The sequence below is a fragment of the Melospiza melodia genome, chromosome 19, assembly GCF_035770615.1.
Source record: "Melospiza melodia melodia isolate bMelMel2 chromosome 19, bMelMel2.pri, whole genome shotgun sequence".
NCBI lineage: Eukaryota > Metazoa > Chordata > Aves > Passeriformes > Passerellidae > Melospiza > Melospiza melodia.
The window spans coordinates 15,260,409-15,274,050 of record NC_086212.1 but is presented as its reverse complement, the minus strand read 5'-3'; the positions used below and the strand labels follow the sequence as shown (position 1 = coordinate 15,274,050).

At 53.8% G+C, this 13,642-nt stretch overlaps 1 protein-coding gene across 1 annotated transcript; it reads left to right on the top strand.

Moving 5' to 3' along the window:
* The first annotated feature begins 6,105 nt into the window (after window positions 1-6,105).
* Window positions 6,106-7,222, top strand: CEBPB (CCAAT enhancer binding protein beta). Its single transcript, XM_063172020.1, has one exon. The coding sequence runs from the start codon at window positions 6,214-6,216 to the stop codon at window positions 7,186-7,188; it is 975 nt and encodes a 324-aa protein (XP_063028090.1). The 5' UTR covers window positions 6,106-6,213; the 3' UTR covers window positions 7,189-7,222.
* The last annotated feature ends 6,420 nt before the right edge of the window (window positions 7,223-13,642 follow it).

The following is a 13,642-nucleotide window of genomic DNA, read 5'->3' as shown; positions in this document are numbered from 1 at the left end:
GGATGGAAGCGGCTGTGGCTGAGGCACGTTCCCAAGTCACCTCCAAGGTGTGTTGGTGATCTTGGTTTGTCGAGGCCGAAGGGCTGCCGGGGCGAACAGGCACCGGCACGTTGCTACCGAAGTTTAGCTGTTAAACGTCCTTGGATAATGGCTCAGGATCGGCGGACCAGAGCCGCACCTGCCCGTAAAAGGGCACGGCCCGACCGCCGGCACGGCACGGCACGGCACGGCACGGCACGGCACGGCACGGCACGGCACGGCACGGCACGGCACGGCACGGCACGGCACGGCACGGCACGGCACGGCACCGCCCGCTAGGTGGCGCTCCAAGCCTGCTGCCGGGCGCGGGGCGGGGATCGGGATCACGAGCCGGATCGGGATCGGGGAAGGGCGGGGATCGGGATGCGGCCGGGGCGGGGCTCGGGGGTCTCCTTGCCGGTCCCCGCGCCCCGGACATGGCCCTTGCCGCCCCTCAGCCCCGCCGGGACCGGACGGACCCGGACGGGACACGGAAAGCGCCCACGGCTGCGGAGCCGTTTGCCCGGAGCCATCCCCGGACTGCGGCGCTTATCGCGTTACACACTGAACCCCTTCCCTGACCCCGCGCCGGGGGAGCGGCACCGGTGCCACTGGTGCCCCACGGGTGCCCCATGGGTGCCACTGGTGCCCCACGGGTGCCCCGCTGGTGCCACCCGGCCCCGTCCCGGCCGCATCCCCGGGCTGAGCGCAGCCCCGCGGGCGCTCGGCCCCGCACCGGCCCGCTCCGCCCGAGCCCCGGGGCACCGGGGAGCAGGAACTGGCTGCGGTTCCTCGCCGGACTCTCTCTGGCATGGGAAAGTGTCAGTGGGTGGCAGAGCTGGAGCAGCCACTCCCACGGCTCCCGTCCAAAGGCGAGATGCAAAGGCGGGGAGGTGACAGGGGCCGAGGAGCAGCAGAGGAGGGAGGACAGAACGCCGCGCTCACCCCGCCTGGCAGCCCGTCCGCACAGCCAGCTGCCAGGTGACACAGAGCGGCCCCGCGGCTGTGCCAGTGCCAGCGCTCACAAACAACAAGCCCCAACCGATTCCTGGCAGCCCCACTTTCCCCATGGTGCTCGACACAGGGTGAGAGCAGATGGAAAACAAGTATTTGTACAGTCTAGAGCACAGACTTCTAACGCTCTCAATAAAGAAAAAATCTTCTATTTCTTCACCTAAGCCCCTTCTCCTGTCACCCCGAGTTCCCTTGTTTTATGTTGCCCCTTGCCATACACCCCACGGAGTCCAAGCTGTCTGTCCCACAGCCTCAGGACCTCAGAGGAGTTCTCCTCTTTTAGAAATTTCCTAATGAATTACTAAGTTCTGTTACTAGGAACCTCTGACACCTCACAGGGTACCCTGGAAGAATATAATTCATCTTCCCTTGATGGATCTTTTGAAAGCTTGGGTACACTAGAGGTCACAAATGCATGATCTGTAACAAATTCATCAAAGCAGGAGGCTGCAATTACCCAGGAAATGTCAGGCAGCTACAGAGAACTTTTGGACAGTTAGTGGACAGCAGCTTCTCTGCCGTTTTTATGGAGCACAAGGAAATGGGCTACTCGTAAAACACAGAGTCAGCTCTCACTGTCCCTGCTCCGACTGACAGCGCACATCCTTCCAGCCAGCCAGCTCCAGCAGGGACTTTCTCTGCCATGCAGGACGGAGATTGTGGCTTTGCTTTGTCACTGTTCCCTTCCATGGGCCTTTGTGTGCTCTGACTCTTCCTCCTCTCTGTGTTTCTCAGAGCCACAGAGTGGGTGCTCTGACCTCGGACTTGCTCTGGAAATTTTCCGTGGGGTCAGGGAGGGAATTTGGCCGATGTTGTCCCACCGGTGTCAGTCTCCAGGTGTCGTCTCCGCGCGGCCAGTAGGGCAAAGAGCAGCGAGGAGATAAAGGGGATTGAGCAAGCGGCGCCGAAAGGCCAGGCCTGCTGGGTCAGAGGTGAGCACAGAATCAGCAAAGAGCAACAGAACCCGTGTGCCAGCCCATCACAGGGGAGCGGGGCGAGGGAGGCTCGGGCAGGACTCTGCTCTGTAACAACGGCAGCGAGGGAGGCCAGGAGACACAGCCTGCAGCCGCCCCTGGCACTGCCAGCGCAGCCGCCCGCTGCGGGCACCGCGTGGCAATCCCTCAAACGCAGCCAAGGCTGAGCCTGGCCTGAGCTGGGGCAGCCAGAAGGACAGCCAGCCTCTCTCGAGTGAGACATTGTCCCTGTCTGACACTTAGTAAGGGCTGCTGTTTCACAGCACAGAACACAAGTGCAGAGCAATGGTTCCAAACCTGGGCTCTGCCAGGTACAGCTGCTGTTGGCATATGGTGTGCAGCTGAATAGAGACATGGGGCTGGGGAGAAGGGAGAAAAGGGCTCAACATGCTCAGAAATAAATTTCAATTTTACTTCTCTATTTCACAGCCTTTATTGCAACATTGCTCTTCTTAGGTCAGTGTTTTAGGCAAGGTCCCCTCCTACCCCCAGAGCCCTTCCGTGCTCGCTGGCAGGGACTCTGCTCTGGGGTCGTTCCTGTCCTCCAGCCAGCTCCAACACTGCCCACAGCAGCTCAGGCACTGCTGGCACTGCCCTGCTGCCCTGCTGCCCCTGCTCTGCCCCTCTGCTGCCCCAGCTGCAGCTCTGCAGGCTGGGTGAGCAGCTCCAGTGCCATGCAGCTCTGATCTCACTGACCTGCCAAGAGCTACTGCCAGGGAAATCATAAACGGGACAAAGCTGTGCAAGAAACATCAGAAATGTCAGCCAGGCCCTTTCTAGGGTATGATCCTGGGTCCAGAGACCTTCTGATAAACACTTACTTCACTGTGTGAGCCATCACCACTAAACTCACAGCATCTCCCCAAAGCTGGTGTCATTCCAGAGGCAGCTGATGTAGACCTGGAGTGTGAACTGGAAAGCTTGCAAGAAATCCTGGAAAAAAGGACAATTTCCAGGAAGAAAATTCCTCTGCAATGCTTTACCGTAGGTCTGAGCCCAGAGCTGCAAAGTTGAGGCTTCTACAGTACAAAGAGAGAGCAGAGTTTAATTTGTGACAGAGATGAGCAGTAAGGATGAGATTCTTCCCTCCACCTTTTCACCACACTGGCCTCCTCCTGTTCCCCTCCCCGTGTCTGGATTGTTACACACATGAATGTAGAGGAACCTGGATGGTATTGCATCAGAATTTTTTTCTCAAAAATGTTATATTATTACTAAGTAATTTGGGACTTTTGCTGTCTCCTCCCTCAGCTGAATAGTTCTGGAAAAAAAAAGAAATTATGAAATCACTAGAAGGAAGGTGCTTTTCAAAGAAGTGCTGCTTTTCTAATGGAAATTGCTCTGTTGGGAGACAGGCTGAAGGGCTGCTGCCAGTGCCTGGGTCCCTTTACCAGGAATGTCTGCATCTCCCTGCCTAAAGCACCTCTGAGGAGCTTTTCCAGCACAATTATTAGCAGCCTCTGCACATCTGGCAAGGCCAGCCAGGCACTCGCAGGGACAGAGCCCTGTGTGCCCAGGCCTGGGCTCAGTCCTGTGCTGTGAGCCTCGTTCTGCACCTGTTCCCATTTCAAAACCCCTCTTCTGGCCACGCATTTGTTGTGACAAGTGCAGAAATAATTGAAAAGAGAGCAGAGTTAGCCCAAAACCTGCTCGCCGAACGCTGGGGCTGTGGAGCGGTGGTTAGTCCCGCCAACAAGGTTCCCATGAGAAGCTGAGAGCGGACGGCGGCTCCGTGAGAGTGGATGCTGGGATTTGAGGTGAGCTGGAGGAAGTTGAAAGAGATCCAGGTGGAGCAGGGAGGCGAGGGGGAGCAGGGAAGGAGGGGACCAGCCGGGCACCCAACCTGAATTACCGCCCGGCTGACGTGATCGGGGTGACTGCGGCATTACTCAGCACTGGCCGGGAGAGCAGGTGTGGGCCACGCCAGCCCGATAGGATCTCGTTCACATGACAGCTGCACAGACTTTGTTTTGTTAGGGAAGATTAACCCCAGGCAGGAATACAACTTTTCTGCTGCAGAGCAGCACAGAATAGGGCAGAAATTTGAAGAGGGCAAACTCAGATCTCCAAAAACATCTTGAAAATCTGTCCAGGAATTTTAGCGAGCGGCTTTAACGTTTGGCTTTAGCTTGAGGACCACGGCGAGCTGGAGCCCTGTGGGGCAGTGCCAGGCTGACCAGCCATGCCTGCAGCAGGTCACCAGCCAGGAGGGCTCCTGCCCTGGGGCCCTGGCACCGTTCGGCGTAGGAAACACCAGGCTGATTTTCAAGAGTTCGGTTGGAAGGGCCAGTTGGGGCAGCCACTGGATGTAACTGCCAGATCAGAATGCAGGATAAAGGCACAGGATGAGGGAGTAAACAGCCAGAGGAACAAGCCCTGGCTCACTGCAACTTGCCAGTATTTGCACCCAATACAGATGTTTGTATTTATGAAGGCATGGGCTCCAACTACAACCTCCAGACCCAGCTCTCTGGCCAGGCCCAGCTCCAATTTAATCTCTAGCGCATTCACCAAAGATTAACTTGGTAGATAAAGATGGAACTAGAAATATTTGAAGCCTGAAAACCTGTTGGGGAGCTTTTGTTATGGAAACAAACAAATAAATCCTATTAGAACGTGAAAAGAAAAACAAAAAAGAAAGAAAGAAAAAGTCTGATGATCCACTGACTGATTCTTGAATTCTTCCTCTTTTCAGAGTTCTGAGGTTTGAACATTAAGAACAGTTGACTGTTTGAATCATATAATGCAATACCTGTTCCTCTGGCTTAACGTTACAATATTTCCCACACCGCAGGATTGCTTCACATTATTCTAAGAGGCAGTGTCATTTTCCCTGCAGTGCTAGGTCTTCTTTACTGAGGGAGGACACTCCTACTTCCTTTAATTATATGTTTTGTTTTAAATTAATGTCCTTTATTCTGGGCATGAATCATCAGCTTGTAGACAGGTAAATGTGGGAGTAAGAGAGTGAAAATATAAGTTTGATTCCCAAGGTGGGTGTCTTTAATTAAAACGGACATCGGGATTCAGTCTTCCTTCCCAAACTTACCCCGCAAATCTCAAAACTTCTGGATTCCACGTTTTGACGCAGGAATCTCACTCTCCTCTGACCCCCATTCCGTCTCCTTTGGCTCCAGCGCCCGTTCCCTATTCCCGGTTCCCGTGTGTGCCCGGACAGTTGCACCATCCCGTGCAAAGCAAATACGCCAAGACAAGCGTTCGGGCCCCCGTGGGCGCTGGCAGCGCTGCCTTGGCCGGGCTCCGGCTGCTGGCGGCGGCCAGAGGAAGCCGGGGCAGCGCCCCGCTCCTGCCCTGCACGGTGCAAAGCGGCTCTGGGCACGTCCCTCTGGAACCTCTGCTTGCCAGTGGGGTTCACCAAAGCCAGCCCGGCACCAGAGTAACGGGATCCGCCTTTGGTTTGCAGCTTTGCCCCCGCTTTGCCAAGAGAACTTGGAGAAATCTTCCCTGCCTTGATTTCCCCTGGGGTGAAACGAGACCCAGAGCGCTCCGTGCCCAGCCCCGGGCACTGCCAGCCCCGGGCACTGCCTCGCTCCGCGGTGCCCGAGCGGGGCCCGGCCGGGCACGGGGCAGCAGCAGCAGCAGCGGCAGTGGCAGTGCCCGGCACACGCTGTCCCCGTGTCCCCGTGTCCCCGTGTCCCCGGGGCTCAGCGCTGCCCGCTGCCCCCTGGCCGGCCCCAGCCCCAGCCCCAGTCCCAGTCCCGCACCTGCGGGCCCGCGGCCGCCCCTCCCTCCCTCCCTCCCTCTGTCCGTCCGTGCCCGGTTTGTTGTGGGCGGCCCGGCGGGCACGGCACCCGCCCCGGGAGCCTCCTCCGGGGCCGGCACCGGCAGCGCCGAGCGTGCGGAGTGGCAGGCGGCCAGGCGGTGACGCGCCTGTTGCTATGGGATCCACCGCCCCTATAAATAACTGAGCAAAGGAACTTTCCTAAGTCAGAGACTTTAGGACACGGGACCCAGAACCAGATGGTCCGGAGGAGACGCGCCAGCCCCCGCCGCAGCTGCCGGAGCGGTGAAGCCCCGGCGCGCCGCAGGGACTGATCCAGCCCGGCCGGGCAGCGCCGCGGGGCCGTGCCCGGGCCAGAGACCGCGGCAGGGTCTGGAGCCCCCCGCCCCGCCGGCGGCAGCCTGACCCTCTGCCGGGGGGGGCCCCCCGCGTCCTTTCCTCCTCCCCGCATCCCCCTTTGCTTTCATGCAACGCCTGGTGGCCTGGGACGCAGCATGCCTCCCCATCCAGCCGCCCGCCTTTAAATCCATGGAAGTGGCTAATTTCTATTACGAGGCGGACTGTCTGGCTGCTCTCAACAAGCTGCACCCGCGGGCGGCCGGGGGCCGCTCCATGACCGAGCTCACCGTCGGGGACCACGAGCGAGCCATCGACTTCAGCCCGTACCTGGAGCCCTTGGCGTCGCAGCCGCCGCCTCCCGCGGCAGCAGCAGGGGGCAACTTTGAGCCTCCGTGCAGCAGCGGCGCCGGCCAAGATTTCCTTTCCGATCTCTTCGCCGAGGACTATAAAGGCAGCGGCGGCAGCAAGAAGCCCGACTACACCTACATCAGCCTCGCCCGGCACAGCCACCCCTGCGCCAGCCAGAGCCACAAGCCGGGGGGGCTGCCGGGCTGCTTCCCGCCCCAGATCGTGGAAACCAAAGTGGAGCCGGTCTTCGAGACCCTGGACTCTTGCAAAGGGCCCCGTAAGGAAGAAGGGGGCGCGGGGCCGGGACCGGGGGGCATGTCCTCGCCCTACGGCAGCACCGTGCGCTCCTACCTGGGTTACCAGTCGGTGCCGAGCGGCAGCAGCGGGAACCTGTCCACCTCCTCCTCCTCCAGCCCCCCCGGCACCCCCAACCCCTCCGAGTCCTCCAAGTCCGCCGCCGCCGGCGGGGGCTACTCCGCCGCCCCGGCGGGCAAGAACAAGCCCAAGAAGTGCGTGGACAAGCACAGCGACGAGTACAAGCTCCGCCGGGAGAGGAACAACATCGCGGTGCGCAAGAGCCGCGACAAAGCCAAAATGCGCAACCTGGAGACGCAGCACAAAGTCTTGGAACTGACGGCCGAGAACGAGCGGCTGCAGAAGAAGGTGGAGCAGCTCTCCCGGGAGCTGAGCACCCTCAGGAACTTGTTCAAACAGCTGCCCGAGCCCCTGCTCGCCTCCTCGCCGCGCTGCTGACCCGCGGCCGGGGCGAGGGAGCCGCGGGCCCCGCTCCGCGCTGCTGGGGCCGGGCCGGGGGGGCGAGAGCCCGCGGCGGGCGGGCGGGCGGGTTTGGTTTTCATTTGTGTTGCTGTTGTTGTTGGATTTTTTTTTTTTTTTTTGTCTTTACCGACATGTTGGCGGAAGGCTCCGCCGCCGCGCGGGGTCGGAGCGGGGCCGGGGCTGCAGCGGGGCGGGCGCGCAGGGACCCCGGCCCCGGCCCGGGCGGGCTCTGCTGGGCGCTGGGTTATTTAAAAGAGCCAGAGGAGAGCAAGGGCAAAGTGATGCAATCCTTTAAGCATGGCTGGGAATGCTGTGTACATGATGCAATCTCGTGTAACTGTCAGTCATGGATTGAGTAATCTGTTAAAGATGTTCCTACAGTTTTTTTATTATAAAGAATAATCTATTTCTATAAGAAAATACATATGTATATTTTGGGATCTATGCATTCTTGCTACATTTGAAGCATTAATGAACAATTTTAATAAACTTTATGACTAGGTTAAAAAAAAGTAGCTTGTTTTATTTTGAAGGCATGTTTAAAGTTAGATTAAACACGGAATTGAAATTCCAGCTGATTCTAGCTCAATGCTGTGATCAGGGATAGGGATTTTTGTTGGTCTTTTAGCTTTCCCTGAGAGACAGGAAAAAAACAACAAACCAACCCAATAATCAGAAGCAAACCCCAAAACCCCCAAGAGAAACTCAGCAAAGAGCAGAGCTGGAAGCCTTAGCCGGTTCTTGTTGCCTCATTTTGTTTCCTTTAATCACCTGCTTTAGCTGCTGCTTGGGTGTTGTTTGGGGAGGAGGTGTTTGTGTTGGTTTTTTTTCTGCACTTCATGCTGTTTTGAACGTGTAGAGCAAGATGTGCTATCCAAACCATGACCAATCTTTGGCAAATAACGCCGAGTCTGAAGTGGGAGGGAGGAAGAAAAAGTAAGGGAGGAAGCCTGAAATGAGGTTTTGTTTGTGTTTGGTTTTGGTTTTTTTTTTTTCCTTTACAGAGTTTCTATTCTTTACGATTCAGCATTTCTTATGTTTGTAGTTTACAGGAATAAACATGAGAAAGTAGCATTTCTGTTGGATTTCGGTAATTTCGGGCATTGCTCAGGAAGCTCCCGTGAGACCCAACCAGGTGAGAGGCTCATGAACCACCCCCTTCCCTTTGCTCGGAGATGTTCTCCTAAAACCTCCTGAGAGCTGCAGGCAGATCCTCTGATGAGAGGTGTTTGCTGGGGCAAGAGGCAGAGAGTGGGGGTGCCACAGGAGGAGGAGGAGGAGGAAGAGGAGGTTGTGGCAGCCAGGACTCTGTTCTGGGGACACCCAAGGCTGTTCCTGCTGCTGGGACAGGCCAGCCTGGCCGGAGCTGCCGGCTGCTGTTCCCTGTGTAAGGTCTGCAAGGAGTGAACAGACCCGGGCTGGTTACGTGGAGGGAGTTGGGCAGAAGATCAGGTCTTAGTCAGCATTTTCCATTTTCCTGTTAGGCCAAATTTAAGCGTGAAGTTTTTCGATCCAGATTCCCAGTGCCTGGGGAAAGAAGCTCCTCTGCTGCCTGTGCTCTGACAGCTGAGCACAAAGGGGGTTTCAGTGCAAAGACAGTGGCCTTGAGTTTGTTCCTATACATTCCACACAAGCAAACAGCCAGGGGCTGCAGGACAAATCCAAAACTTGTTGCTTATTTCCAGTGTCTCTTTAAGCAAAACATGTTTTCTGCTGAAAGAGCTGCTCTGCTTTTGTGACTCTTAGGATCAGAGCCTCCTGCAGGTCCATCAGCCGGAGCCCTCCCTGGCCCTGGCTGCTCATTCCCTGCTCGCCCAGAGCTGTGTGAGCAGGGCAGGGTTAGCCCCTCACAGATTGCCCCGTTTGCTTTTGCATTTGTACAGTGCAGTTCGGTTGTTCAGCTGTTTTTACGAGCCCCTAAAATAGATTTCTTGGGTGAGCTCGCTCCTGCACCAGCATGACTCAAGTTCTTGCAGGCAGGACAGACGTTAGATCTTGTCTTGGCTGTCCCTCGTGACGATGATTACTCCAGCCTCCCCTGGCTGTTTATTCTACTCTTTGGATCATTACGAAACCCATCCACATCCTCAGATCCTATTCTCTTCTTCTGCTGGAGGCCACACAATGTCACCCAAACTCACACACGGTGCTCCCAGGCTGCAGAGCCCCGTGCTGCCCAAGGTGGAACTGCTGGAGGTGTCCTCAGACACTTTTCTTTCTTTCTTTCTAAATAACAAAGTTTCCAGCAAGAGTTCGAAGGCAGGGTAGATTGGAAGATAAGATGTACTGGAGGTATTTATATCTGTTTAAATACGAGTCCAGTTTTGGAGATTGAGCTCTAGCAGGCATGAAGGAGCTAATCCCCATCCCTAAACCCTGCCTGCCCAGTGCAGGAGAGCCAGGGCGGCGTGGCTGCAATTTAAAGAATGATGTTTAAATTACTGCTGTATTCCAAGGTATCTCTCAATTAGGATTGCAGATTTCTAGCTTGGGAGGACCCTTGTCCAGCAATGATTTTTTGTACAGACAAGAAAATTAAGCCATAAACACACCAATTTTACAGTCGTCTCAGAAGGAATCTGTGAAAGACTTGGAAAGATAATTCCCCAATCCTTCATTCGTAATCTTGTATTACCCTCAAAATTTACATTGTAGGAGCTTTTTAGTGCCATTAAATGCACGGAGGCCATGAAATACTCTGCCCTCTAAAACAGCGCATGAAAAAACCCAGGTAATTAAAACATTTCCTAGAAAATAATAGTCTGGAAAAAATAGCTTGTAAACGAATCTGAGAAAATTCCAAGCACTAAAGTAGACAAAAGATTCCAAATACCTTTTCTAATTGCAGTGGGGGGATTGGAAAATCCCTGTCCAAACAGTGTCTCAGCTCCAAATATTGATTTAGTTTCCCATGACAAATAAGATTCTGCTGGCTGAGAGCAGGACTTGGAATGTCTCAGTTGGCCTCGGACAGGGCTTGCTGAGCTTCTCCTCCTGAAGCTGCTCAGGACAGCCCGTGGTTGGCAAACCATGCTGAGAACTCCAGGCACGGACAGCTGCTCCCAGTTTTATCAAATTGATAACCAGCATTGCACTTGGGCTTTTTATTTGTGTTTTTATATTTCTTTTCAAATGATGTATCAGCATTGGTTAATTTCTACACGTCTTATTGCTACTAAGACAACTGAGCTTTTTCTCTGTAGAAGTCAGTCTGTAAATCCCTGGCACTGATATGCCCTTTCCAAAGCATTGGTTTATAAGGTGTTTGAATTCAGTAGTGCTTAGTTCTGCAAAACAAATCATATCTAGCAGCTGAAAAAATATATTTAAAAACACAATTATAATTTTGAAAGCAGTTCTTCAATTATCACTCTGTTATGTGCCCAAAGCATGAGCAGCCCAGTGCAGTTCTGACACTGTGATGCTGCTTTCCCACTTTTCCCACTGCTTTCCATTGCTGACTCTTAGAAGATGCAGGAAAATTCTTGCATCTCTCTGTACTAACTGTTGCTCCTCTGTCAAATAAAGATCATCCTTCTCCTCTGTCAAATGGAAGTCATGCTGCTTGGGCACTGCAGCCCCCAGGGCTGGCAGAGCCCTCGTTCCCTAAAATGCTGCATTTGATCTACTGGGAATTGGAAACTCCACTGGAAACCAACTTGCCTTTTGTGATCATTTCCCCACCTGCTCAATGGTTCAAATGTTTCATTTTGAGTAAAAGGCTTTTCTCCCCTCCTAGATGTGCTGGGGGATACATGTGGGAAACTCTAGGGCTGGAATTCAAAATGAGGATAAGTGGGTTAGCACTTGCTTAAGATCATTGATTTGCATTTACAACAGGGACATATTTAATTCCAAACCTTCCAACTGGGTGCCAGGATTTCACAAAGTAGTGCCAAATTTAATTCTCATTTATTATGAATTTATATTTAAATATATTTACTATGGACATTATTAATATAATAACAATAATTAATAATAAATTCAAATAAAATTTTGGAGCTAATTAAAAATTAAGAAAGACTGAGATCTACATCTGGTTTTCACCTCGCCCTGTCCTGTTGGCCCTTGTTTTTGGGATTCCTGTACCACACATTCCATAGCAATCACAGCACCTTCCCGGAGCTCAGGGTATTTAATCCCAGGGTTAGTTGTGTCTCCCAGTTTCACGCAATTTGCAGAATAAAGGGAGCTGAGGCAGGGTTCAGCCCTGGCCCTGGGGCTCTGTGCAGCCCCTCTGCAGGGGCACAGCTCTGGCCAGGAGGGGCAGGAGGCTCCGTGCCCGGCCCCACCCGCAGCCAGACTTGTTTGTTTGCTATAAATACCGGGCCTTTGCCAGCGGATTGCAACAGCAGTTATTGAGGCTGTGGTGAGCAGCTCGCTGGTGGTGCCTAGAAATGACAGTGACAGCAGTCAGGACTCCAAACCACCAAAGCCCCGAGCCTCCCCTGCTGCCTTCCCTCCCCACCTGGGCATGGTGCTCTGGGATAGAATTCCGATAAGTGAGCAGAGGAGAAATGGACATTTGAGAGATGAATGTGATGGTGACACGATGGGAAAATATTTCAGAGCAACATGATGAAACAATTACTTGGCTGCAGCAATTCAGGAAGGGAATCACAAGAAGTAGGGAAAGTGCCTGGAGCCGCTCTGCAGAGCGCAAGGGTGGCTCCAGCACAAACAGAGTTTTGCTGCTTTCCCCAGCCCTGCCATGCACACACAGCTCGGGGTGGATGTTTCTGACAGGCATTCTGAGCCCAGGTGTCCTAAACAGTCAAACACAGCTCCTGTCTCTATTGCTTTCTGCAAAGCAGAGGGCCAGGGACCAAACCAAGAATGTAACTTACTGAGATATTTTAGCGTGTCTGACACTTCAGTGTACCAGGAGCAGAATATCTGGGGGATAACTTGGCACAAGGAGATGAGGAGAATTACAAAAAAAGGAGTCATTATCAAGGAGTTTGGTTGCTTAGAGGAATGCAGGCTGGCCCCTAGCCAAGAACACTCCAGTCGAGCCCACAAGCCAGCCTCGGTGCCAGCTCTGTGAGGAAACCCAAACCCTGCACAGGGCTGCTCTCCTGCTGCTGAGTTATTGATGACCACTCAGGGTGGTACAACGCATTTCTGTGCCTGAAGTTAAGGATAGTGCTGATTGCTGGGCTGTCCCCAAATCTGGAGGAGTAGGAGAGATGGCAGGAGGCCTTGATGTCTGAGTGCAGCTACAGTGTCCTCAACCCCTGTTAAATTACAGAGCTGCAGAGGTAATGAGTACAGAATGCTGACAGAAATTAAGAGGCAAGGGATAAATATGGAGCTCTGGAACAAGAGACAGTTCCTGGTCCTGCCTTTTCCACCAGTGTTTCATATATCTCTGTATTATCAGTAGCCCCTAACACAACAGAGGCTCATGCAGGTATGTGCATCTGCAGTTCCAGGTGCAGTTGCCATAGCTGCAGGTGAATTTGCCTGTTCCATATTTAGATCCTGATCTTACACATGTGCTTCGTTTTATACACGTAGCTGTAGTGATTTCAGTGGAACTATTATTACTGGCATGAGTAATGATAAATGCATAGATCTGTATTTACATGGGATTATTTACATGGATCTGTATATACATGGGTCTGAGATCACGGTGTCTCTGGGAACATTTTTGTGCCTTGCTCGGTTTTGCAGCACATGCCCCGGCAAATTCTGAGCGCTTCACTTCATGTGTTTCCCAGTTGGAGAGAGCTGATTTGGCTGTCACTCGCTGTGCAAAAGGAGATGACAGTGGCTCTGGCATTTCTGCATTTCCCAGGGAAAAACCTCAGCCACCAAAGCATCTGGCAAGTGGGATCCAGGCTGTGACCTAACAGCTCTGGGCTGCAGCTGCCCTGCAGGAGCTGCAGTGAGTGCACAGCAGAGCAGGGCTGCACAGGAGCTGCAGGCTGAGCCCAGAGCTGTGCAGACACACTCAGAGCCTGCCCAGCCCTGGGCACACTGCTGGGACAGCTGTGGCCAGCTCAGGGCAAGGCTGGCTGAGCAGGGACGTGCTGGGTGAGATGCTGTCCAGGAGGAGCCCTGAGGGAGCCCATCCAGCCCTGCACTGGCCAGCCCATGCAGCCAGGGCTGCAGAGCTCGGTGTGATAGAGCCTGGCTGCTGATCAAAGGCTCTTGAGCAATAACCCCTGCACATCAGCAGCAGCTGCTGCCAAGAGCCGTGGACTTCCCTGGGCTGGAAGACAACTGATAAAGCAGATGCTGAGAAAAGCAGTGATGCCTGCGTTGGGCAATCTGAGTGAGACTAAGGGCTACTGGAAAATGTTATTTGGATTTTAGCAATTGCAGAAGCCTGATTTGCTAATGGCTCCCTTTGTACTGTGCTTGGGTTTAGTTGTCACTTTAGCAAAGCATTTTATTTAGAGGAAGAGATGCTCCTGCTTTATGG

Excerpts from the sequence above, each read along its gene's own strand:
- CEBPB (XM_063172020.1), top strand. The coding sequence starts at position 6,214 with ATGCAACGCCTGGTGGCCTGGGACGCAGCATGCCTCCCCATCCAGCCG.